The sequence below is a fragment of the Hemiscyllium ocellatum genome, chromosome 4 (genome assembly GCF_020745735.1).
Source record: "Hemiscyllium ocellatum isolate sHemOce1 chromosome 4, sHemOce1.pat.X.cur, whole genome shotgun sequence".
In the NCBI taxonomy this organism is placed as follows: domain Eukaryota; kingdom Metazoa; phylum Chordata; class Chondrichthyes; order Orectolobiformes; family Hemiscylliidae; genus Hemiscyllium; species Hemiscyllium ocellatum.
Window position 1 is genome coordinate 25,672,268 of NC_083404.1, and position 27,441 is coordinate 25,699,708.

Sequence of the window (27,441 nt, forward strand, 5' to 3'; positions counted from 1 at the left end):
ACCAGAATATTGGCAGCAGTGAATAATAATAAATGCAGGCCTCCAGGCAACAGTGAAGTTCTAACCTGCTTCAACACCTACTGCAGTCTTTCAGAGAATATTCAAGTGTTTGTAAAATTAATAGGGTATTGACTGCAATAGCACCTTGAAACTGGGAGTTTATTGCAGTTGAAGGTCTGAACATCATAAGCTTTTCTATTACACACATTTCAGTTAAAGGTGATTAATTGGTTAAACCATCCACTGAAATGAGTTTGTATTTTTGAAGTACGTGTGTCCAAACTTAAATTTTCTACATAAATCAGTAGGTTGCTTACAGACAGAGCTCAAAGCAAAATTGTAAACATAATAAAAGGGTTTGGGGGTTGGAGGGCAGGAATAGCTTCTTCACTGTATCAGGAAACTTCACTTAATACTTTTGGTAAAACTTTATTATTCAAGTTTAGATGTAAATAACCTTATTTCTGTCTGAAATAATTTTCATGGAAGATACAGAAAGAATGTGTAGGTGTGATAAAACAAAGAAACAAACATCACAAAATTACATGCATGATGAAAGTCAGGGACATGTCCCAATTGTTTAAAAGACTGAGGCAGTGGTTCCTTTTGTTTTCCTCAGGGTCTAGATTGTTTTTTTAAAAAGAAATCGAACAATATTGTGAGGTTTGGAAACCAGAAAGAAACTGTAAAAATTATGATTCATTTTCAGATTCTCAGAAGTATTGAATTGTTTTCAGTTCCTGGAAACACTGCCTCTGCACTGAAACAAGATTGTTTTTCATTATAAGACTGATGTAGGATGCTACTGGAAAATGCAATAAACTAAGTCAACAGTAAACAGCGATTCCAACATCACTTGATAAGAACCAAGAACTTTCAAACTGTTTCACTTGAAACATAATATTGAAAAGCAATTAACAAATGTGCATATAGTCTTTTCAAGCTTAACAATATGAATTAAGAGCTTTGATAGATAACACAAGGTACATTAATATTCATTAAGTGGAATGCATAGTGCTACCCTCTTTTCCCCCTATTTAAGCATGAAAATATGTTCAGCTACTTTTCATCCATACTTTGCAATAGCAACAACCTTATTTATTTCATGTTGGTATTCAGGGCTACTAGTGAAAGAAAAAAAATCTAATGAAATAGAAATAGGTGCTTCATTACTTCTTTTGCTACATTTGCACATGTAAACAGCTAGAAAAGAATCAGCATTCTGACTCTAAAGCATAATGCAATATTTTTGTTGCATACTTTATAGAAAAAATTATACAATGTGTCAGGCACCATCATTTTCAAATGTTTTACATTTACTCTTTTTTAGAAAAATAATATTCTGATTGTTCTCCCAAATTCTAAAATGCAACATGTACTCATTGTGTTACAGTACTAAAAGTTCTATTCTTTAGGTTTGCAATTTTTATCAGATTGCACACTTCTATGCAGGCCCCTCTGAATGTGTGTCATAAAGTCATACTTGTCTGTACAGAAATGCTGGCATATGCTACACTGGAAAGGTCCACTTTCACCATGACAACTCATATGCAATGCATACATCACTTCATCCATAAACAGAATGCTGCAATGAACACACTTTGTCAGTGATTCATCTTGTGTGCCTCGGTCAACTTTGTCTGGAGTTTTTACCGCATTTTCCACGCTCTCCTCCGTCGTGGTGACCAAGGCATTAACTTTGTCCTTTGCAGCACCATTTGCAGCTGGTCCAGATCTGGAATGTTTCGTTGCCAGATCCAAAGGAATGTCATTATCAGACCCAAGGGATGAGAAAGTCGGAGGCAGGTTAAAGGCAGGATAAGGCACAAAGTTTTGGCAAGGATTTGGTAGGCCAGACACATGATAGTGTGGATTCCCAGCGACAGACAATTTATATTTACTCCAGAACCTCAACCAATCAGCTTCATTTTGTAAATCACTATGCACAAACTGAAATCCAAACAAAGGATACTGGTATTTTTCAATAGGGCTTCCTGGAGGTGAGTAATTTGGGTGCTTTGTAGGTCTAAGGTATTTTTCAATAGGACTTCCTCGTTCTGAACTTCCTTTCCCATCTGAAACAGGCAAACAATTTCCTGGGTCTGCACTGCTTTCCTGAGGGCTCTTGACTTGAACGTGCAGGGGCTGCATTCTTCGATGAAGGTCTACAGTCTGGCCAACCACCAATGTCGGCTGACCCTGATGTGGCTTGTTTACTGAACCATACATGTCAAGTTTGCTCAGATTAGGCTGCTGTTGCTGTTCCCGGTGCTGAGCCTCAGACGAGAGCTCCTCTGTTTTCCTTTCTAGTGAGCTGTCATTCAGCTGCTCCTCATTGCTTACTCTTTGCTGTTTATTGACCTGTTCTGGCTGCAGCACTTCAGGGTTAAGACGCTTCCTTGTCCGTCTACGAATGATCTGCTCCCCATTACTCTGCTTTATAATATTTAAAGGCCTTGGAGTCTAGAAAGAAACAGAAACAGGAGATCTTAATTTACACAGCTCATGCCATTTGTCAATAAATTGGTACTCAGTACAGACCATTCAATTATGAGGATCGATTCTTTTTCAGCTATTCTTTGACGTGGGTGTCAATGGTTGGCCAAGTATTCACTAACCGCTTGTCCTGGAGAAGGCGGTAGTGAGCACTCTTCTTGAATGACTGCAGTCCAAATGGTGCAAGACCACAGCAGTTCAAGAAGGTGGAGTAGAATTAGGAATTTATTCAGGAGCTTGGTTGTGAGTGGGTGGTGACAGGAGTGCAGAGGACAAGTTGCTCAAGATAAAAAAAGCTGGGAACAGAAGTGAGTCAAACAATCAGGGCAGGCAGGGACAAGGTAGGACTAATAAATTAAACTGCATTTATTTCAATGCAAGGGGCCTAACAGAGAAGGCAGATGAACTCAGGGCATGGTTAGGTTTATGGGACTGGGATATCATAGCAGTTACAAAGACGTGGCTCAGGGATGGGCAGGACTGGCAGCTTAATGTTCCAGTATACAAATGCTACAGGAAGGATAGAAAGGGAGGCAAGAGAGGAGGGGGAGTGGCATTTTTGATAAGGGATAGCATTACATCTGGGCTGAGGGAAGATATTCCCGGAAATACATCCAGGGAAGTTATTTGGATGGAACTGAGAAATAAGAAAGGGATGATCACCTTCCTGGGATTGTATTATAGACCCTGCAATAGTCAGAGGGAAATTGAGAAACAAACTTGTAAGGAGATCTCAGCTATCTGTAAGAATAATAGGGTAGTTATGGTAGGGGATTTTAACTTTTCAAACATAGACTGGGACTGCCATAATGTTAAAGGTTTAGATGAAGAGGAATTCCCTAAGTGTATACAAGACAATTTTCTGATTCAGTATGTGGATGTACCTACTAGAGAAGGCGCAAACCTTGACCTACTCTTGGGAAATAAGGCAGGGCAGGTGACTGAGGTGTCAGTGGGGGAGCACTTTGGGGCCAGCGACCATAATTCTATTTGTTTTAAAATAGTGATGGAAAAGGATAGACCAGATCTGAAAGTTGAAGTTCTAAATTGGAGAAAGGCCAATTTTGACGGTATTAGGCAAGAACTTTCAAAAGCTGATTGGAGGCAGATGTTTGCAGGTAAAGGGGCGGTAGGAAAATGGGAAGCCTTCAGAAATGAGATATCAAGAATCCAGAGAAAGTATATTCCTGTCAGGGTGAAAGGGAAGGCTGGTAGGTAGAGGGAATAGGGTGTAGGTTTGCTCACTGAGCTGTAGGTTTGATAGACAGACATTTCATTACCTGGCTAGGTAACATCATCAGTGGCAACCTCCAAGTGAAGCGAAGTTATTGTCTCCTGCTTTCTAATTATATGTTTGTCCTGGAGGGGGTTCCTGGGGTTTGTGGTGATGTCATTTCCTGTTCATTTTCTGAGGGGTTGATAGATGGCATCTAGATCTGTTGTTTGTTTATGGCGTTGTGGTTGGAGTGCCAGGCCTCTAGGAATTCTCTGGCATGTCTTTGCTTAGCCTGTCCCAGGATTGATGTGTTCTCCCAGTCGAAATGGTGGTTTTTTTCCTCCGTGTGTAGGGCTACGAGGGAGAGAGGGTCGTGTCTTTTTGTGGCTAGCTGGTGTTCATGTATCCTGGTGGCTAACTTTCTTCCTGTTTGTCCTACGTAGTGTTCGTGGCAGTCCTTGCATGGAATTTTGTAGAAGACGTTGGTTTTGTCCATGGGTTGTACTGAGTCTTTTAAGTTTGTTAATTTTTGTTTGAGTGTGTTGGTGGGTTTGTGTAACACTCTCAAACAAAAACTAACAAACTTAAAAGACGCAGTACAACCCATGGACAAAAGCAACATCATCTACAAAATTCCATGCAAGGACTGCCACAAACACTACATAGGACAAACAGGAAGCAAGTTAGCCACCAGGATACACGAACACAGCTAGCCGTAAAAAGACACGACTCTCTCTCTCCCTCGTAGCTCTACACACGGATTTAAAAAACCCACCAATTCGACTGGGACAACACACCTATCCTGGGACAGGCTAAGCAAAGACATGCCAGAGAATTCCTAGAGGCCTGGCACTCCAACCACAACGCCATAAACAAACACGTAGATCGAGATACCATCTATCAACCCCTCAGAAAACGAACATGGAATGACATCACCACAAACCCCAGGAACCCCATCCAGGACAAACATATAAATAGAAAGCAGGAGACAATAACTTCGCTTCACTTGGAGGTCGCCACTGATGATGTTACCTAGCCAGGTATTGAAACGTCTGGACATCAAACCTACAGCTCAGTGAGCAAACCTACACCCTATACCTCAAGCTAAGCTACAAACCTTGACAAATCTTGCAAAAAAGGTATAGGGAATGCTGGGTGACTAAAGAAATTGAGGGTTTGGTTAAGAAAAAGAAGGAAGTATGTCAGGTATAGACAGGATAGATCGAGAGAATCCTTAGAAGAGTATAAAGAAAGTAGGAGCATACTTAAGAGAGAAATCAGTCAGGCAAAACGGGGACATGAGATAGCTTTGGCAAATAGAATTAAGGAGAATCAAAAGGGTTGTTATAAATATATTAAGGACAAAAGAGTAACTAGGGAGAGAATAGGGCCCCTCAAAGATCAGCAAGATGGCCTTTGTGTGGAGCCACAGAAAATGGGTGAGATACTAAATGAATATTTTGCATCAGTATTTACTGTGGAAAAGGATATAGAAGATATAGATTCTAGGGAAATGATGGTGACATTTTGCAAAATGTCCAGATTACAGAGGAGGAAGTGTTGGATGTCTTGAAACAGTTAAAAGTGGATAAATCCCCAGGACCTGATCAAGTGTACCAGAGAACTATATGGGAAGCTAGAGAAGTGATTGCTGGGCCGCTTGCTGAGATATTTGTATCATCAATAGTCGCAGGTGAGGTGCTGGAAGACTGGAGGTTGGCAAATGTGGTGCCACTGTTTAAGAAGGGAGGTAAAGACAAGCCAGGGAACTATAGATCGATGAGCCTGGCCTCGGTGGTGGGCAAGTTGTTGGAGGGAATCCTGAGGGACAGGATGTACATGTATTTGGAAAGGCAAGGACTGATTCAGGATAGTCAACATGGCATTGTGCGTGAGAAATCATGTCTCACAAACTTGATTGAGTTTTTTGAAGAAGTAACAAAGAAGATTGATGAGGGCAGAGCGGTAGATGTGATCTATATGGACTTCAGTAAGGCCTTCGACAAGGTTCCCCATGGGAGACTGATTAACAAGGTTAGATCTCATGGAATACAGGGAGAACTAGCCATTTGGATATTGAACTGGCTCAAAGGTAGAAGACAGAGGATGGTGGTGGAGGGTTATTTTTCAGACTGCAGGCCTGTGACCAGTGGAGTGCCACAAGGATCAGTGCAGGGCCCTCTACTTTTTGTCATTTACATAAATGATTTGGATGTGAGCATAAGAGGTAAGTTAGTAAGTTTGCAGATGACACCAAAATTGGAGGTATAGTGAACAGCGAAGAGGGTTACCTCAGATTACAACAGGATCTTGACCAGATGGGCCAATGGGCTGAGAAGTGGCAGATGGAGTTTAATGCGAGGTGCTGCATTTTGGGAAAGCAAATCTTAGCAGAACTTATACACTTAATGGAAAGGTCCTAGGGAGTGTTGCTGAACACTCCAACTTTGGAGTGCAGGTTCACAGCTCCTTGAAAGTGGAGTCGCAGGTAGATAGGATAGTGAAGATGGTATTTGATATGCTTTCCTTTATTGGTCAGAGTATTGAGTACATGAGTTGGCAGGCTACGTTGCAGCTGTACAGGACATTGGTTAGGACACTGTTGAAATATTGCTTGCAATTCTTGTCGCCTTTCTCTCGGAGAGATGTTGTGAAACTTGAAAGGGTTCAGAAAAGATTTACAAAGACATTGCCAGGGTTGGAGGATCTGAGCTACAGGGAGAGGCTGAACAGGCTGGGGCTGTTTTCCCTGGAGCGTTGGAGGCTGAGGGGTGACCTTATGGAGGTTTACAAAATTATGAGGGGCATGGATAGGATAAATAGACAAAGTCTTTTCCCTGGGGTTGGGGAGTCCAGAACTAGAGGGCATAGGTTTAGCGCGAGAGGGGAAAAATATAAAAGAGACCTAAGGGGCAACATTTTCACGCATAGGATGGTACGTGTATGGAATGAGCTGCCAGAGGAAGTGGTGGAGGCTGGTACAATTGCAACATTTAAGAGGCATTTAGATGGGTATATGAATAGGAAGGGTTTGGAGGGATGCGGGCCGGGTGCTGGCAGGTGGGACTAGATTGGATTGGGATATCTGGTCGGCATGGACAGGTTGGACCGAAGGGTCTGTTTCCATGCTGTACATTTCTATGACTCTATCTATATAATTGTTCCCAAGTTGTTTTTTGTGAGTGTAACACATGGTATAAGTTTATACTTGCTCTTATTTGTTTTGAAGAAAACATTGTATCAGCATGAGGTAACTCGACAAGTAAACAGATGGATTTGTAACAATGAACAAAGGACAGGCAAGGTCAGAACTCCAATTGTGATGCAAGCGAATACAGATTAGGGAGATAGAGTTTAATTATCTGCTTTCCCGAAGAAAGAAAATCAATAGTCTGCATTACTGAAGGTGGAGCTTTGAAGTTGTATTTTCAGCCACACCTCACATCGTGTCTGCATGACTATGAGTATTTGAACCTACAGCTGTGGGAAGCATTCTTTCAAACTCACTGCCTGGGAAAATGTAGCTTCAGTTAGAGAGGCAAAAAAGATTTTGGAAATTCTACAGATTATGAGAGATCCTACAGATTTCTAGAAATACAGAATTATTGGCTGATTCATGGGAAGTTGCACAGTTGTGCACAAAATGTGGGCTGGATATTCCCAAGGATTTTGGGATCCCAGGTTTTCAATAAATCGCAGGTAGAGTCTGCAGTGACATGGACTCAACCTGCATTCTTTTGAAAAGTTGGGATCCCAAACTCGAGGCGCAACATCCTCAAGGTAGACTCTTTTGTGCAGGCTCTGTGTCCACTTATGGATGTCTGCTATGCTTGTCCAATGAAATGCGAGCAGCCCTGGAGTATAGGCAGCTCTACTGGGAGAGGGGGGCACCGCTGAGGCATGCAGGAACTATTCGAGCACCTTGGTTGAACGTAATCAAGGATTTTTTTAGGGGGGGGGGGAGCCACTAGGCCTCTTAAATTGGAGGGAAAACACTCCAGATGCATTGCTTTTGGGGGGGGGGGGGGGAACAACTTTTCGAGGTAGAGAGCTTCTGGCTCTGATAATCTCCCTCAGCCTACTGCAGGGAGATCAGCTCCGCTGAGCTGGTGGTTTCTGCATGTGAAGGGAAGCTGCTCACCCGCGGTAAGATGCCACAAAATTTCCCTCAATTGGGCCAGTGATCACCTTTATTGGCTACTCACTTTGGTGGTGCAGTAGCCAATCTGGCTCCCTGCCCAGCCATTGATAGCCTACCCATAGTTAGAAGAGTGTCAGGGAACCATCCCATCACTGCTCCCATCTATCTTACTGCCATTGGCTTCAAACCTATTGTGACAGGGTCAGGAAAATTCAGCCTAGTGAGTTGACTGTACATTGAGTTCTTCAATTTCAAATAACCTTCTTTCCCATCCTCCAACTCCCTTTCCGACCCCCTCCTGTCCCTTCCAATCCACTGACCCTCCCTTCCTTCCTGCTGCCAGCTGGATTCATCTGTGTTCACCTGTCACTGCCTCACTACTCCACCCCTTTCTCACTTAAGCCCTTCCACCACCTCCTCCTGTCCCTCACCTCCCCACCCCACCCCCTTATCTGCAGCTTTCCTGACCCCTACTTCCATTCTGAAGAAGGGTTATACCTGAAACATTGACTTCTCCACCTCTTGATGCTGCCTGGCCTGCTGTGTTCTTCCAGCCTCCTGCTTGTCTATGTTGGATACCAATATCTGCAGTTTATTTTGTCTCTAACCGAGTTAGTATCAGTGCCAGCAGCAGTAGGTTTGACAGTGATAGATGTGAAGTCTAAGGCTGGCATGTATGAACTCTTAGCCCAAAGGCAAAGCCTGCTTCTTCCCCAACACTTTTCCCATCCATTGGAAATAAATGGGTCACAGTCACTGAAAGATTTCCCTCTATGCCACCCTTCATACTAATGCTTCCTGGAAGATGGTGTTAAGTTTGAAGAAATGGTGTTAAATGCCCAATTAAAATTTGCCGATGGTGATATAGGCTATCTCCTAACTGCACGTCTTACATCAATGGCGATTGGTAAAGAAAAAGTGCAAAGTTTATTGAGAATTTACAGTATTGTCATCTCAAAACAATTTTAAACTCTAGTAAACCTGACAGTAGACATACATTCCACCCTAAATGCAAAAGAGGATCAGATAAGCAGAGATATGCATCTTTGAAATTGAATAAGAGATCAATGTTGACAGATGTAGAGTCAGACAATCTGTACTGCTCGGGACAGCAAAATTCTGTTTTGACCTTGCTTTTCAATTAGGCTTGGCACTAATGAACCACCAGATGTCAATGACCTAGCCCATGTGTGATATTGTTCGTGTTCCCTGGAACAGAGCTTATGATTATGATTACTCCTACAGATAGATGGGAAGGAGCACTAGTATAACATCCATCTCTGAGGAATTCAGGAATCCAAATTCCAACATGTACCAAACATAGAGTGTGCATATTTATCAGCAATAGTGGCTGTTAACATTATTGGAATTTCACACAAAATATTTTTTCTTGAGCTCAGCATCGCTAGCCATTATTGTAATGCACCTTCAGTCCCCTAAAAACTGGAGGGTATTTTGCCCACCCAATTTACAGGTGTATGTAGCCAGACTTAGAGCAGGTGTTGAACGCTTACTATGTTCTAGGTAGTTGGACATATCACATGCCATCATGTGATCTTCTCCAATTTGGTAGCAGATGACTTTCTTGACTCTCTCACCCCTGAAAAAAAAAGTTGCAGTCCCTCAAAAAAAAGGACAGATATGTCCCCATCATGGAGCAAGTGAGGACTGCAGATGCTAGAGATTAGGGTCAAGAGAGTAGTGCTGGAAAAATGCAGCAGGTTAGGCAGCATCCGAGGAGCAAGAGAATCAATGTTTCGGGTAAGAGCCCTTCATCAGTCATTCATCCCCAACATGTGCAATAGTGGCATTCAAACAATGACAGAAAAAGCTTTCTGAACGATACATTGTCTTCCTGGTGTGCTGTGTAGATCAGCTAAGTATTTTCTGTGGCTGGCAGAAATAGCTAACCATAATCAATTCTACTTTGTGCCCATCCATATATGCTGTGACCAGCAGGAAAAGAAATCAGTAACTAATCCATCATCTGCTCCATGCGCAAGAGCAAATTTGGTTTCAGCAGTACCATGTCACAAGTCTGCTACTGCTTCTGCAGATAAACGTTATACTTTTAATGATTCTTTAAGTGATTACAATTTGATTGTGTGAATTCTAAAATAAAAAAAGTCTTTAAATGATGCAATTTCAGATTGTGCAAGTAGATGTCTTTGAAATTGTGTTCAGGCCATGCACGGAGGTGAGCTAGTCAACTGGATCATAACTGTTCGGTTCAATTAACCCATCAGCTATACTTCTGGTTGCATTTTTAATATTAATAATACATCTGAGAGACCTTCACCTGTGGCAGGGACATTTATCATCTGAATCAATACACTATGCTATTGTGTATTACGAGAACCACAATGGGAGAGGGTGGATATATTCAACATGGATATATGAGTACAGGCATTTAAGACATAGCTGAAAATTTTGCAAGATTTTAAATTTTTTTTTCCTCTTCTGAAAAGCATCTTATCCTTGAAGTGGCCTGACGGTTTTCCAAAAGAGGCAAGGTCAGAAGAGAAGCTGCTGGGGCAATGACTGGGGAAAGGCAGGTACTTGTGGAGATTTGAGCAGGTTGATTGACAGCATTGGGTGCACAATACCAGACATGGAGGTTCGATAGAATGCAAGGCTAATTATACTGGACTGTGCTGTGATTTGCCAAAACATCGATTATCCTGCTCCTTGGATGCTGCCTGACCTATTGCGCTTTTCCAGCAATACATTTTCAGCTCTGTGCTGTGATTTTCTCATGCTGGGGCTGTTCAGAAATAGTTCCAGTCAGGTCATTATTCATTAGTGTTACCCTAACTGCAAACAGTTATAACTAACTGTCTACATTCCATGAAAGGAATACAGAAGTTTCACTTCCTGCAGCAATTAATCATTTGCTTCAATGAATCACTTAAACCATTCTGCAATGTGGACTGTGCTGAAATTTCAGGCCTCCTCCATTTTTTACTTTTTACAGCAGTTTTAAAATATTTCCAGCAAGAGGAAAACAATAGTGAATTCTTTGGTTCTCCCCTTATCATCAGTGAGTATTCCTTTCGGGTTAGCAGTGTAAAAACAAAGCCTCCAGTTAGTCAAACAACCTTCATTTACAGGTGCTGGGGCAAATATAACTTGAGGTAGTTGCTTGTCCTTCTGAAGCTTGTACACTATCCTATTACAAAACCTCCAACATCATGGCTTGCCATAGTATACAAGCCCTTTCTAAGTGTATGTAACATGCAAAAACTGATCACTATAATATTAAAATCTCTCAATGTCTAATGAAACTTAGTTTATCATGAGTAAAAGTTTATTTGTGTTGCAATTTTTGTATATAGAGTCTTTATTCATTGGTTCAGGTCAACCGCTGCTGAAACCCTCATCTATGTCTTTTGTTGCCCAAAGGCTCGGCTATTTCAAAATTCTGCTGCTTGTGTCTTAACTTGCAGCAAGTTCCATTGCCCTATCGTCCCTGCACTGGCTGACGAACATTGGCTCTCAATCTTGCAATATCTTTGTACTGAAGTTCTCGTACTCATTTTGGGTCCCTCAATATGGCCTTTCCCTTCCCGCTTTCCCTGTCTAATTAGGTATTAAAGCCCTCTTGGCTTTCTATACTTCTTTAATCCAAGTCTCCCATGCATTCCAGATTTTAGTCACACTGTCATTGGTGGCTGTGCTTTCAGTCACTGGGCCTCCGAGGATTGAGTACTCTCCTTACACTTCTTCAGCTCATTTAGCCTCTTTGAGAAACACCTGGGAGACTATCGTTTTTGACCAAGCTTCTGAATATCTGATCTGCTCTGCTTTGGTGGTCTTGTGATGCTCCTGTGAAGAATCTATGAAGAATGTGTTGCTATTCTAACTTAATCTCACATTAGTTTGATGCTGCAGTGTTTCAAAGTTCATATCAATATCTGTAAATTTCTCTAATGTTGCATATGCTGCACTTTCTATTGCACTGATCTGGGCTGAGGAGGGGCCCTGGTCCAAATCACTATCAAATGCCAACTGGATTGCAGAGTCACGTATGTCAACTTCAGATGGGAACAGAAGCAGTCTGCTCATGATGCTTCCAATTAGACAAACAGTTTTCTGATATACAGTGCCATCAGGCCAGGGTCCTGTTTGCCAACAGATACTGGGAAAACATGGGCCATGTGCACAAAATGCCACATGGTGAGCACAAACTTGGGTGAACAAATATAGCATTGCCAGTTTCTATAGACATTCCCCATCCAAGTGAATGACTGCCTGGGGAAGATGTTGGAAAAAGTGAGAGGGGAATCTCAAATGATCACAGGGTAACACTTTTTTCTATTAGTTCATGCCTAGAACAACCATCAGATAATATTCCATTCTAACACTTAACAATATTTCAAATGGACTTTTTTTTCCTTAAGTGCTTTTTCTTTGCAATAGCTACAAGTACATTGATCCCTTATTATTCAATAGGGATCTATCACCTCATGTTCAATGAAAACATATAGGCCACTTCTCTTTGATCTCAGAAGTTTATAATTATTTTCCTGCAGAGAAAATTTGGCAGTAATATCCACAAAGACCAGTCCAGCTACAGAAAGTGTCTTGGCATTCTTCTCTTCAGGTTTGAAATCAGAAGTCACACAACATCAGGTTATCATCCAACAGGAGCAACACTGTGAAAGCTAGTGATTTTAAATAAACTTGTTGGACGATAACCTGGTGTTGTGCGACTTCTGATTTGTCCACCTTGGTCCAAAACCGGCACCTCCACATCATGGGCTTTTCAAGTTCAACTATGGATTCTTCTTAAAATCAACGAGGTAAAAACAGAATCTGGTTTCCAGCATCTGCAGTCATTGTTTTTCCCTCGTTGATTTTAACCCTACTGCGAATCCTCTTGCAAGGATGCCTGCCTTGAAGAAGTTTTCCTGCTCTCTCTACAAGAATCTCAGGGAGTCCCTCTCCCAGTGCAACTCCCAGTTATTTCCTCTGCCCTGAAGCTCTTCAACCATGTCGTGAAACAAACTCGCTACCACAGCCACATTTGCTTCAACCGCACTGCCTCGTGGCCTAACATTTCAACTCCCCCTCCCACTCTGCCGAGGACATGGAAGTCCTGGGCCTCCTTCACCGCTGCTCCCTCACCACCAGGCACCTGGAGGAAGAAAGTCTCATCTTCTGCCTCAGAACACTTCAACCCCAGGGCATCAATGTGGACTTCAACAGTTTCCTCATTTCCCCTTCCCCCACCTCACCCTATTTCCAAACTTCCAGCTCAGCACTGTCCCCATGACTTGTCCAGACGTGTCCTACCTGCCTATCTCCTTTTCCACCTATCCACTCCACCTTCTCCTCCCTGACCTATCACCTTCATCCCCTCCCCCACTCACCTATTGTATTCTATGCTACTTTCTCCCCACCCCCACCCTCCTCTAGCTTATCTCTCCACACTTCAGGCTCTCTGCCTTTATTCCTGATGAAGGGCTTTTGCCCGAAACGTCGATTTCACTGATCCTTGGATGCTGCCTGAACTGCTATGCTCTTCTAGCACCACTAATCCAGAATATGGATACTTCGTATTGACCGTAATACTGAAATGAAAGTTGAAAGTTCTGAAAGTTGCTAAATATGTTAACAAGGCTCCCCAAGGAAAAACAGAATGAGAGAGATTTACATCCAATTATTCAGCACATGCCTTGAAAGTGAGGAAGAGATGACCTAGTGGTATTAACATTGGACAGTTAACCTAGAGACCCAGGTAATGTTCTGGGGATGTGGGTTCAAATCCCACCATGGCAAATTGTGGAATTTGAATTCATTTGAAATCTGAAAGTAAGAGTCTAATGATTACCGTGAATCGATTGTCAGAAAGGCCTAACTGGTTCACAAATGGCTCAAATGTGATTCCGGACCCACAACAATGCGGGCCAAGCTAGCGATGCCCTGTTCCCGTGAATCAATAAAAGGAAGGAGATAGAAAGGTAAAATTAAGATGATCGTACATGAGAAAAGAAAAAAGACTGACCAAAGAGAAGCAGAATATTGGAGATTAAGGGAAATAAATAGCGAGATTAACATTTAAAATAATTTTCCTGTACAAATGGGTGTGAAGGATCCCTAGCACTAACATTTTGCATGTAAATTTTAGCTTCTACCTGAACTCCACATGCATTGCCCATCTATATTTTATTTTCTGCCAAATGATTAAAAAGTGGATGATAATCTAAGCCTCTTACTTCTTGGTTTACTGATTAGCTATCAACCTACCTGATGATTTCACTGTCGCTGCATTCCACTATCAATAACAGCAGCGACGTGTTCAAAGTCATGATGAAGAAAGGGAAATTGCCATTGCAAAGCCTGCAAAAGCTTTGTGAGTATAAAGTTTCAAGTTTAACAGCAAGCACCATCCCTTCACAACAAACTGCAAAATTTGGGTCAATAATGGCTAGGGAACATCATCAGTGCTATTGGAGCCTCCTGTGAAGCGCTGCTTTGATGTTTCTTCCGGTATTTATAGTGGTTTGTTCTTGCCGCTTCCGGGTGTCAGTTTCAGCTGTAGTGGTTTGTATGTGGGGTCCAGGTTGATGTGGCTGTTGATGGATCTTCTTGCCGTTTCCGGGTGTCAGTTTCAGCTGAAGTGGTTTGTATATGGGGTCCAGGTCTATGTGTCTGTTAATGGAGTTTGTGGATGAATGCCATGCCTCTAGGAATTCCCTGGCTGTTCTCTGTCTGGCTTGTCCTGTGATGGTAGTGTTTTCCCAGTCAAATTCATGTTCCTGGTTGTCTGAGTGTATGGCTACTAGGGATAGCTGGTCGTGTCGTTTTGTGGCTAGCTGATGTTCGTGGACGCGGATTGTTAGCTGTCTTCCTGTTTGTCCTATATAGTGTTTTGTGCAGTCCTTGCATGGTATTTTGTAAACTACGTTAGTTTGGCTCGTGCTGGCTATTGGGTCCTTTGTTCTAGTGAGTTGTTGTCTGAGTGTGGAAGTTGGCTTGTGTGCTGTTATGAGTCCTAAGGGTCGCAGTAGTCCGGCTGTCAGTTCTGAGACGCTCCTGACGTATGGTAGTGTGGCTAGTCCTTTTGGTTGTGGCATGTCCTTGTTCCGTGGTCTATCTCTTAGGCATCTGGTGATAAAGTTGCGTGGGTATCCGTTTTTGGCGAATACCTTGTATAGGTGTTCCTCTTCCTCTTTTCGCAGTTCTGGTGTACTGCAGTGTGTTGTGGCTCTTTTGAATAGTGTCCTGATGCAGCTTCGTTTGTGTGTGTTGGGGTGGTTACTTTCAAAGTTTAGGACTTGGTCTGTGTATGTTGGTTTCCTGTGTAACCTTGTGGTGAATTCTCCGTTGGGTGTTCTCTCTACTAACACGTCTAGGAATGGGAGTTGGCTATCCTTTTCCTCTTCTCGTGTGAATCGTATTCCTGTGAGTGTGGCGTTGATGATTCGGTGTGTTTTTTCTATGTCTGTGTTTTTGATGATTACAAAGGTGTCATCGACGTATCTGATCCAGAGTTTGGGTTGGATTTGTGGTAGGGCTGTATGTTCTAACCTTTGCATAACTGCCTCTGCTATGAGTCCCGAGATTGGTGATCCCATGGGTGTTCCGTTGATTTGTTCGTATATCTGATTGTTGAATGTAAAGTGTGTGGTGAGGCACAGGTCTAGTAGTTTAAGTATGCCGTCCTTGTTGATAGGTTCGGCCTCCTGTGTTCTGTTATGTCTGTCCAGTAGGTTGGCTATTGTTTCTCTGGCTAAGGTTTTGTCAATTGATGTGAACAGTGCCGTCACGTCGAACTGACGTGGGAAAACACTACCATCATAGGACAAGCCAGACAGAGAACAGCCAGGGAATTCCTAGAGGCATGGCATTCATCCACAAACTCCATTAACAGACACATAGACCTGGACCCCATAAACAAACCACTACAGCTGAAACTGACACCCGGAAACGGCAAGAAGATCCATCAACAGACACATCAACCTGGACCCCACATACAAACTACTACAGCTGAAACTGACACCCGGAAGCGGCAAGAACAAACCACTATAAATACCGGAAGAAACATCAAAGCAGCGCTTCACAGGAGGCTCCAATAGCACTGATGATGTTCCCTAGCCAGGGAATGAAACGTTTGCAGCAAAAACTTCCAGCTCGGCGAACAGAACCACAACAACGGACACCCGAGCTACAAATCTTCAACCAGACTTTTGGGTCAATAAATTATGTGATAAATCAGAGGCTATTCATCGAAATTGTTTAAATTTTCAAATAAATTCATAGGCTAAGACCAAACACATACTTCAGAAAATTTGATATTAAACAGACCTTACAAAAGGAAAGTAACGCACAAATGTGAACAGAAAACAAATCCAATGCCATCACGATAATAGAACTAAAACTCAAAATATAAAGTGATGTAAAATAAATAAATAAATATGAAAGAAACCTGCTTATGCAAAATGCTAGGCATGTTGAGAGTAACCTGTCAGGCACAGTAACAGGTCATGAGATTCAGCCCTTGATGTCCATGGAACTTTTCATTTATAGGATGTTGTCACTGCTGACCAGGTCAACATTTATTGCCCAGGCCTAATTGTTTTGAAGAAGGTGGTGGTGGTGAACCACTTATTGAACTACTGTAGTCTTTGCAGTGTAGGAAAACTTACAGTGGTGACAGGAAGTGAATGACACAATGACAGTGAAGGAACAGTGATATAGATTCAAGTCAGGATGGTGTGCGATTTGGAGGGGAACTTGCAATTGGTGGGATTTCCATGTATCTGCTATCCTTGTCCTTCTTGGTGTAGTGGAAAGTGCTGTTGAAGGGTCCTTGGTGAGCCATTGCAGTACATCTTGTAGATGACACAGACTGCTGTCACTGTACATTGATGGTGGAGGATTGAATGCCCAAGATTTTGGGTGGGATGCCAATCAAGCAGGTTGCTTTGTCCTAGATTGTGTAAGCTTCATGGATATTCTTAAGACTACATGGATCCAGGTCAATGGGAAATCTTCTTGTGCCTTTTAAAAGGAGGATCAGCTTTGGGGAATCATAGCAGAAGTTTCAGCCTTTGACCTGCACTAATAGGCAGTCGTGGTCAATTGTAGCAATACTCGATATCTAATGATTCAGACGCAATCTGAAACGTTGAGAGAATAACATTATTATCAGAGTATGTAGAATAAAGTTTTAAGAGTAAGGAAGTACTTGCTCAAACTGGAGCAGCACCATCCACTCCCAAAGACAGGAAGAGGTTTTTGATACATTTAGAGAGAACGATGTAACTTTCATATCCCAACACCAAATGGAAAAGGCAATTGGTCTCCTCTGGGCTTGAACAGTTCTCTTTAGTACAAATTTGGGACCTTTCCAAGGGACTCAAAGGCTCATAGCTACCTTCAGTATTAAGGTGATTGAAATTTTACCCAAGGTACACTGTGTGAACGGGTACCCAACCGAAATTGCACCAGGCATTTCCCCCGATGCAGGACAGCGAACTACACATGACATAAATGTCATATCTCCAGAATGCCTGATTCCTTCCACAAGGTAAAATCAAGGTATAAACTGGCTTTTGCATACACAATGTATCCACTTTGCATTCTTTCCAGAGTTGAATGGTTACAGATATTAAGAGGTTTGCAAAAGCAATGAAATGCTGAATGCAGAGTTCAAATATCATTGGATCATGCATTGCTGGGCTGGGTGGATTTTGTCAACTTTGACTTATGATCAATATCCTAGCCAATAGCAAAACTGTCACATAAAGTGCTCCCTTACATCCTATTAAAATATCACTCCAAATGTCAACTATCATCATTCTTCACAAGAGTCAATTGCTAACAACTCGGTATAAATTCATAAATTCATTGGTGATCATTGTTATTGTCAAGTTATTACTTCCAGCTGCACATGGTACCTTATGAATTGGAAGTGCTAAAACTAAAATATAATAGAATAGTCTGAAGGAGCAGTCATTCAAATAAGGATATATTCCTCACAATTAGATGGTCGCACAGTTATTCAATTCTACCTATCATCACTCAAATATTCTTACCGGTGCTCTTCCAAGAATTGAACAAATGACAGAACTTACTTCTGAGTCTAAGCGAGCAGTTAAGAATGATGTATGAAATAAATAAATTCTGCTGTGAAGATTTATTCACACAGATTCTGGGAAAGGAATGGTGCTTGATGTTCCTCAAACTGACAGCTGTCCACAATTCTTCATGAGCATTTGAACATCAACATCCTGGCACAGAGTGTCCGCACTACACAATATTGCCAGTGCAGCCTGAGGTGTAGTTTCGAAGCACTTGATAGAGACAATGTGGGGTGCATGTGGCTAGTTCTCATTGAGAGTGCCAAGATGTCGGTGGACAGTTTCCGACACTGAGGTCATTCAAGTGGTGAGCTGAATCACCCAGCTGGTCGCTCTGGCTTCATTTTTCCAACATCCAGATGGTCTCATGAGTTTGGCGAGTTAGGTGTCTGGATCTTAATGAGGTGAGTTGTGGTGTTAAAAAGGCATTTAACAATCAATATGACTGTCAGTTTGCATTTTGCTACTGCCTGGTGAGAATCTCACCATGCCACTGGTGAAAAGCAGAGAAGATAGAGCAGGATGATATCAATGTTGAGATGGGCTTCACCAGACATGTTCCCAGTTCTGCCAGGGCATCATACCATAGGTCACATCAATCAGACCTCAATAAGATTTCATTGTGTTCCTGAAAAAGCAGCAAGTATGTGAAATTCACTATTGTGGAAACCAGTGAAAGCATTGGCAACTTTACAGATCTCCTCACTGTATTTTTTAGAGTGTACGCTTCCTGCAAAGACAGTATTTAGTCAATAATGCTTATTTTAAAGTTTAGTCAAGAAACATTTTCTGAAGTCTTGCTGCCTGACTTGGGTTAAAGTAGGCCAAAATACGTATATTAGAAAGAAGGTCCAAGGTGTTTAGAGACATTGCAAACTGCAAGCATACGAAGAGTGACTCCAAAGACCCAGAAAAGTGGTGAGAAAGTAAAGGTGTAAAGGATATGCTTTTAGCTGCCCATTTACTTTCAAGATGAGAGATTTGGGCTCTTTAGGACAGCATTTCTACCTTGATAGCTGGCCCATGTGATTCACCTTGTCATGGCTTTGAGAATGGAAGGTTTCCTAAGATAGCTGTGAAACTCACAGGTACTGGTGTGGCAGGATCCAGGAAATGCAGAACAGCCACAGGTAGCAAGACCTTATAGTTCACTACCTAGCAATGCAGATGGGAGCCTGGAGTCAGATTGAAAATAACAAAATCATGGGGATTTTAAAACAAGGTTGGAAGATTTGCCTAGCCTGAAGGATTCAGGTTCTCTGGGAAAAATTACATCATGAAAGACAGTTCTGGAATTGCACATTTCCAGGCTGTAAAATAAAATAATTAGAAGTAAACCATTGGGAGCTAGGAATCAGGTTAGATCAATTTTGGGAGAATTACTTATCTACTTAAAGGACAACACAGAGTCATAGTCATAGAGTCATACAGCATGGAAACAGACTCTTCAGTCTCACCAGTCCATGCCAAACTTTATCCCAAACTGAATTTGTCCAACCTACCTGCACCTGGCCTACCTCCCTCCAAACGTCTCCTCTTCATCTACTTATCTAAGTGTTTTTCAAATGTTGTAACTGTGCTCACGTCCATCACCTTCCTCAGGAGGTTCATTCTACATGCAAAACACCCATCGTCTAAAAACATTTGCCCCTCATGTCTGTTTTAAAGCTCTCTCTCCCCTCACCTTAAAAATGTGCCCCCCAGTCTTGAAATCCCCCATCCTAGGGGAAAGATATTAACCCAATCTATACCCCTCATGATTTTATGAACCTCAGTATGGTCACCTCTCAACTTCCTATGCTCCAGTGAAAATAATCTCAGCCTATCCAGCCTTCCTTTTGAACACAAACCTTCCATGCCCAGCAACATCCTGGTAGATCTCTTTTGGACTCTGTCTAGCTTAATAATATCTTTCCTATAACAGGGCGACCAGAACTGGACAAGTATTCCAGAAGAGGCCTCACCAATGTCCTGTGAAGTGTGTTTCCTCAGTTATGCTAAATATAAGAAGATGCCATACCATTCTGTGGTTTAAAGTATAAGCTGCCTACACTGCAATACTGCTTCTATTCTTTAGCCTAAAATCATATTGTGTCGTCCTTTCGGTATTAACTGGAAATTCAAATTTCATTATAAATGTTATCGGTCTCTATGGAGATAAAAGATAGTGGAATCAAGGGTTATAGAGATAAGGCAGGAAGAGGATACTAATTAGGAATGATTAGCCATGATCATATTGAATGGCGGTGCAGGCTTGAAGGGCTGAAATAGCCTACTCCTGCACCTATTGTCTATTGTCTAAAACAGAAGTAAATAATATAAATGTGTTCAAGGGGAAACTAAGTAAATAAGTCAGGAAGAAGGGAATAGAGGATTGCAATGATATTGGGGAAGTGGATTGCATGGATCACAAACACCAGCATGGACTATTTGCCTGAAAAGACTGTTTCACTGGCATATATTGTATGTACTTAAAATCATGTAGATGAGCTCACAGACTGCTTTTAAAAAGTGGCAGATGTATGAAAAATTACTGCAAACAATTAATTCTGTTCTCGCAGAAACTTGCGTTACCTTCTGATTTCTTCTAAATCTACAATAACTAGCTGCCACTGAAATGTTACTCTCAGCGTAACTTATGAAGTGTTAAAGGACATGTGCCAATACACTTGTAACAAAATCAAATACTAAGTCTACATTTGAAAATCACACACACACACACACACACACACACACACACACACACACACACTCCCTTCAGAGTAATTAATTGCAGAACCCAAGAAATGGATTCCATTAAATGGAACCATGTGAGACATCTGGCCAGTTTGAACAATCTTTACAAACATTTTCCCAAACAACTAATGGGTTCTTCCTACCGAATGCAGCTTCTGGTACAGGCCACATGCGTTACATACATATCCACCGTTTGCATTCTTTCGCCAAAGAGAGGTCTTTGTGGTCAGGCAGTTGGCACAGAAGACTCCAGAACCTCTTCGTCTCTGCAACAGCAAAAGGTCAAAGGTATATCACGTGATCTGTGAAGTTAGGACAAATCAACACGAGTGTTTTGTTTCCCTTCTGGCAGAAATAACCAAGAAAGTAAGTTGATCACAATAAGGTCACTTTTAATTATGCCTCTTCACAATAACTGAAATGTATAATAATAAATCAGTGATCAATTAAATATAGGAAACAAATAAAAGCATTATTACATCGATACGCAGTTCTAACAAAAGTGATCATGTTAACCTGGTATCTATTTGTAGAATACAAATTGTTTAAGACAAACATAACTAATTTTGCATCTCTATAAAAATAAGTTGCAAAGAAATTTAATTTGAAAGCTTTAAGTAAGTGATAAAAGAAGTACCCTGTTTCACCTTTTTAATAATTGTCAAATCTTTAGTAATTAAACAACACAATTGGCCTGACATAATACAAATACAAATTATAACTCTCAAATCACAAATTTTAAATAGTGGATTGTTAACAACTGTCTATCCATTATTAGTGACAAGTGCAGATGAGCAGCTTTAAGTGTTTTAATATAACTAGCCCCCAATTTACACTTACGGGAATGAACCATTATGTAAGACATTCGTGTCCAGAAATATAACTAACTCTGTGACTGCTTGCCCAGTTTTAACTTTAAACTTCTGTTCTGCCCCAGAATTGAGTTTTAAATCTTGTATTATATTCCTTTTATCACTTATTTCTACATCTGCAGCATTGAACAGCTCAGGTGCAACCACAGCTAGATTCTTAATCCATTCATCCTTCTTCCTCAGATGGGATACATCTAATTCCTTCCTTCTCAGTGTCAAATCTTCACCTAGCGATCATCTCAAATGTTGCCAATGCCACTCTGTGCATTGTGATATTGGTGGAAATGTGCCAGCACAACACATCTATATTTTATGATCCAGACTTTTATGATCAGATTTTATATCAGTGTTCCTCATTTGAAAATGGGCTAAAATTGGTCATGGGCTTGCTCACTCTGCAGTCTTCTGCAATGCACTCAACTTACTCAAATGGAATTTGAACTCTCAAAATCTTTGATTCAGAGGTCTAGATTTTTCCAGTTTCCACAAGTCAGTTAAGGAAGTGGGATCTGGAAAAAAACTGAGTGATCTTGCAAGAAGGATTTTCAACTCAGACATATTAATTACACTCATTAGCAGGCCAATTGAAGGAATGTTGACAGTGCCATAGTGATTTTCCCGATGGTGGACAGCAACTGAAAATGCTGGAGTCTGTGATATAAAGCCTCGTGGCAGCAGGACAAATATTCCTGTGTTTTCTGTTATGTGTGTGTGTGTATATTGTATGGACATTGTGTGTGTAAAAATGTGTATATGTGCATTGTGTGTGTGTGTGCCTGTGTGCGCATGCAGTATGTGTCAGTGTGCATTGTGAGCGGCCTCAAAACCTCCTCTCACTCATTCCACCACAGACCTGCCAAGATGCTACAGTCACAGTTGTGCCAGTAGGTCACCCTGCTGTGACTGCACAACAATGACCTGACAACTGCTGCCAGCTGTGAGTTTTGATTTTTCTCTGTTCTGTATAGGATACCCCAGTTGTGAAGCACCTTATGGCCTCATGCCTGCTGCAGGGGTTCCCACCTCTCCCATTCACTCAAGAAAAGTGAAATATTGAACTTTAGGAGAAGCTCATTTAGTACTTTTTATTCTAAATTTTAAAATTTCGATGTAGATTATTAGAACTATGCATGCCAGAAAACATGCTGTTTTGGACAGCCAATTATGTCAAACTCATCAGTATATTAATCCAACTGAGGATTATTTAGAATTTTCTGTTGCTAAATGGTAAATAAAGTTGGCCTTACTCTGGGTGTTTTATTCAATTCTGTAGCAAATAAATTTTCATTTTATGGCATTACAACATCATTTTTTTCTTATTACACTGAACATAAGATTACAAAAAACTTGACTGAGAAATACTTACACCACATGTACTTGTTAAAAATTCATTCTAGGGTGTGAATATCATTGCCAAGAGCAATACCTATTGCTTATCCCTAATTACTTCTGAGGTTGTCATGGTGAGCTATCTTATTGAGCTGCTCTAGTCCATATAGTGATAGTAAGTCTCTTAGTGTTGTGAGATGATGATTTCCAGTGACAGTGAAGCCACAGCAGGATGTTTCCAAGTCAGGATGGCATGTAACTTGAAAGACACTTGGGGATGGTGGAGCATTGTCGTGTGTCTGCTGCCCAGCTCTTCAAGGGATAAAAAGACAAAGGTTTTACTGGTGTTGGTGGAGAGGCCTTGTTGATTTGTTGCACTGTTCCTTGCTGATAGTGCATGCTGCAGCCCAGTGATCTAATGATAAAAGGAATGAATGCTGAAGACGGTAAATAGGGTGTCATTCACATGGGCTGCTTTATCCTGGATGCTGATGATCTTCATGAATGTTGCTGGAGTTGCATCCCCTCCAGCTTTGCAGAGTCAGAAAGTGAGTTACTCATTACAGAAAATCTAGTGTCTGACCTGCTCCAGTAGTCCAGTTTCGTATGCATATATGCATAGTGTGCACAGCACGTTGTTGAAAGATTTTGCTAACTGTGAACATAATTCAAGCTTTTTTTTTACATTTTTATAGATTTTCAACTTGTTCAATAATCCTGATTTTACAGATACATAATAGGAATGGAGCTGTTGCTCCTTAAATTATAGATGTTCAAATGTTGTTCAATTTTTACATACCTAAGTAAATTAATGATGTCCTATTGCTGATTCTAAATCCACAAAAACAATAAATGAATGTAATAATAAAGTGAAGGTAAAAGTTTTTACTTCCAAGTTTAAGACCATGCCAGATTGCTAAATGAAAATATCTTTTCTCTGCCAACTGTGAGGTGTGAAGTGGAGGGAATGAGCTTAATCAATCTCAACCCAGTCCTGATGAAGAAAGAATTCTAGCCAAAATCACAGGGTAATACAGCACAGAATTGAAAAATGTTTGTGCAATGTAGGAACAGAGAAAACTACTAGAATTAGTGCAAACACAGCTGTCCCATTGAAACACAAATAAAAGTTTCAGACTTATATCTTAAGTGTGAATTACAATCTCTTCAGCATGACCAACAATGGGTTTCTATACTTGAGATGTTTATAGCATCTCATTATTTGTCATGGATGTAGAGAAGAATGGAATCTCACCTTTGGAAGACTGTACTGTGCAATACCCCCCTCCACTTAAGTTTTGTTCCCAGGGTGTACAACATCTGCTGGATAATGCCAGATAATGCACTTCATTTCATGAAGTGTAATCTATGATTGCACAAGCATTGCAAATATCTGACCAGATTATAATAACTTGTTTGCATTCTTAGGCCAATAATAGTTTAGCCATATATACAGATGCAAATTTTAAATAGTTGTAATTTCAAATTCTTTTCCATACTTCTTAAGAATACTTCTCCATTCATCTCTTTTACAAATGCTACTTTTTTTTGCCAAGAAAACATAGCCATTTTTTAAATGGTTATAGAAAACATAACCATGTTATTTAATGTTCTAAATGGGTGAAATGAGTCCATTATAACTGTTAAACTGTCTATGATATAGTCTATACATACCGAAGTGCAAAACAGTTTCATCAAGTGATACAAAATGCCCTCATTCTCTTTTGTAGTTAAGCAATTCAGAGAGAATTGAATGATAAAACTCTAGTGCCATTGTGTAAATGCAAGCTATTTTTAATCAATTCAGGTCTGAGACTTACAATCGTTTAAAATTACATGCTCTACTGTTCATAAAGGAGCACAAAAAAGGGACTTTAATTCATAATCAAAAAATACATACAGACCAAATACTGAACGACAGAAGCAATCATCACAACATCCAGAAATGAAGCTGCATCAGAACATTATTTCAACACTCCAACACACACTGTAACACAGAGGAACTGCGAAGAGCAGAGGAAAATCACCTATAACGTGTATTCAAAACGAATGAACACTGTCCGCCAATTTCTCAGCAACAAGCCCAAACAAGCACACAAGACCCGTCCAGAAACCCTAGCCACTCTTCCCTACATCAGAGACCTCTCAGAAATGACTACCAGACTATTCAGACCTCTTAGCATCATGGTAGCTCACAAACCCACCAACACACTAAAACAGCAGCTAATGAACTTGAAAGACTCTATCCAAACAACAAGCAAAACTAATGGCATTTACAAAATACCTTGCAAGAACTGTAACAAACACTACATTGGACAAACAGACAGAACTCTAGCCACCAGGATATTGAACATCAACCTGCCACAAAAAGACATGACCCACTCTCACTGGTGTGTTTACATACAGCTGAGGAAGGATACGACTTTGGGACAACACATCCATCCTAGGACAAGCCAAACAGAGACATGCACGAGAAGCGTGGCATCCTGAACTCTATCAACATTTACTACCCCCTGAGAAAAATAACAGGAAATGACATCACCACAGGAAATGACATCACCAACCGAAGGAAACCTAAACACATAAATAAAAAGTGGGCCGTACTACCAGTGCTTTATCCTGAGGCTCACTGATGATGTTACTTAGTTTGGTGACAAAACGTCTGGAAACGAACCTTCCAGCTCAGCAAGCAAACTTACATCCAGAACCTCAATCTGAGCTACAAATCTTCTCAAACCTCGCTATCATAATCAAATCATTGGAAAATTAGATACATATGATAGTAATAAAATCATTCCACTTCCTTTTAATTTCTGTAAGTACTTCTCAAAAATTAAAACATTTCAATAAATTGTCAAAAAGTATTAACATGTTTAAAATTTTAATTTTTCGAAGATCTTTCTTTATCAATTGAATGTTCACCAAAAAATATCCAGAGAGAGTACAATGCTAATAATTGTACTCAGATATATTCAAAGTAGATGGCTTTTATAGGCATATTTCTGCCTTCAAGACTCAAGCAGTTTCTTGGAACAAAAAGGCACTTGATTCATCTGGCGTTTCACAATGTATTACAGAAAAAAAACCTGGTGAGCAGCCAGTTCCCTATAGGGTAATTTTTCCATCCAGATGCAAGTGCCATTGAAGGACTCGTCAGCTAAACTAATTACAATCTCGCATTTGCTGATGCCTGCTCACTCCAACATTCAACATTGTCCATTAATCATTGATACAAGGAAAATGAGTGTAGCCAAAAGCAATGAGTACTGGTAGACTGCACAGCTATAAAACTTGAAATGACTGTAATAATTTAACTTGATTCTAGAAATGTTTTCAGTTAGCAATAAACAGTTGAAAACTCAGTCTTACAATTACCCTTTCAAAAAATAAGTTCTCCCTTCCCCTTATCCACATCCTCCATCCCTCAAACCACAATTCCATTACTATCAATGTTTAGTTCACCATTGGTCGCTTTGGTTAATGTGAAAAAGTTAATATCTTTCTTGAATTAAATTATCGCAAGATTTGAAATAAATTATAACAAGATTTGATTAGAATTCCAATGCAATAAGTTTGCAAATTTTAAACAGAAAAACTAAAAGATTTAGACCACTACTGGCACAGTGATTATTAACATTACTAATAAACAATTGCCATGACAAATTACATTTCCTCAAGCTCTGATTCATGCTCACAAACAATCGTAGGGAACATGCATTTCCTTGACTGTACTGTTGAGGACCCTACTCCTTCTCCTCTCTCTTTGTTTGCAGAAATAATGCAGTCAATAAAAATCCAACAGATCTAATTACACCCTTTGTAATAGCAATCAGCTCAAACAAAATTAGCATACGACAAGCAACAATATTAGACGCTGTGTGATCACTTGTTGAAATATATCAAGATCATTAGGATATTAATCTTTCTTTCATGATGTTTGTATTGCATGATAGTTATCAAGAAAGTCTGCGTCGCTGAAAATATCCAAATTATTCCTCTGTATGAATAGCACTTGTTATGGTGCGGTACTTTAGAAGGAATATATTTGGTGTGTTTGGTAATAAAATTAGCTGTTTTGTGATACTATTTACAAACTAAAATACAAGTGTCACAAAGTTTCTTCTATCGAAGATTATCTAATAATCTTGGCAGTGTAGAACAAACTTTGCTTCAGAACCTTGTTTTAAAGGAAAATACAGAACTTCTTGAACAGAAAGGCTTTGTGTGGCTTGCATCCTACACATTGTTGGATAATTTAGTCAAGTACTTAGAGGGAAATGCAATAATTTCTAATTATACAGAAGTAAGGGTCTCAGGAGTGATTAGACCAGTTAAGTAAGGTAATAGGCTATCCCCATGAAATACCTCACGTACGCGGCTTCCTGTTCAATCTCCAACTTGTCTGCACTACCATCTGCAAAAACTAATACCTATCTTGTTCTGCCAGCTTCTGCTTTTGCAGTTTTGTTGGCTCTGCAGCTGCTGTAGAAGAAAGCTCCAATTGTCTTAGTTTTCCCCCATGTGCAAATTCATTTTTTTTTCCCCTGTCATGAACATTTTTTC

At 40.6% G+C, this 27,441-nt stretch overlaps 1 protein-coding gene across 4 annotated transcripts in view; it reads right to left on the minus strand.

The window, feature by feature from the left end:
• Positions 1–298: 298 nt before the first annotated feature.
• The window catches only part of trps1 (trichorhinophalangeal syndrome I), a 219,542-nt gene continuing 192,399 nt past the window's right edge, over positions 299–27,441 (minus strand). For all 4 annotated transcript variants that reach the window (XM_060822824.1, XM_060822820.1, XM_060822823.1 and 1 more), the window contains exons 5-6: positions 20,821–20,943; positions 299–2,463 (exon numbers count right to left, since the gene is read on the minus strand). In XM_060822824.1, the coding sequence (XP_060678807.1) occupies positions 1,405–2,463; positions 20,821–20,943 (1,182 nt within the window). In that variant the 3' untranslated portion in view covers positions 299–1,404. The remainder of the gene's footprint in view (positions 2,464–20,820; positions 20,944–27,441) is intronic.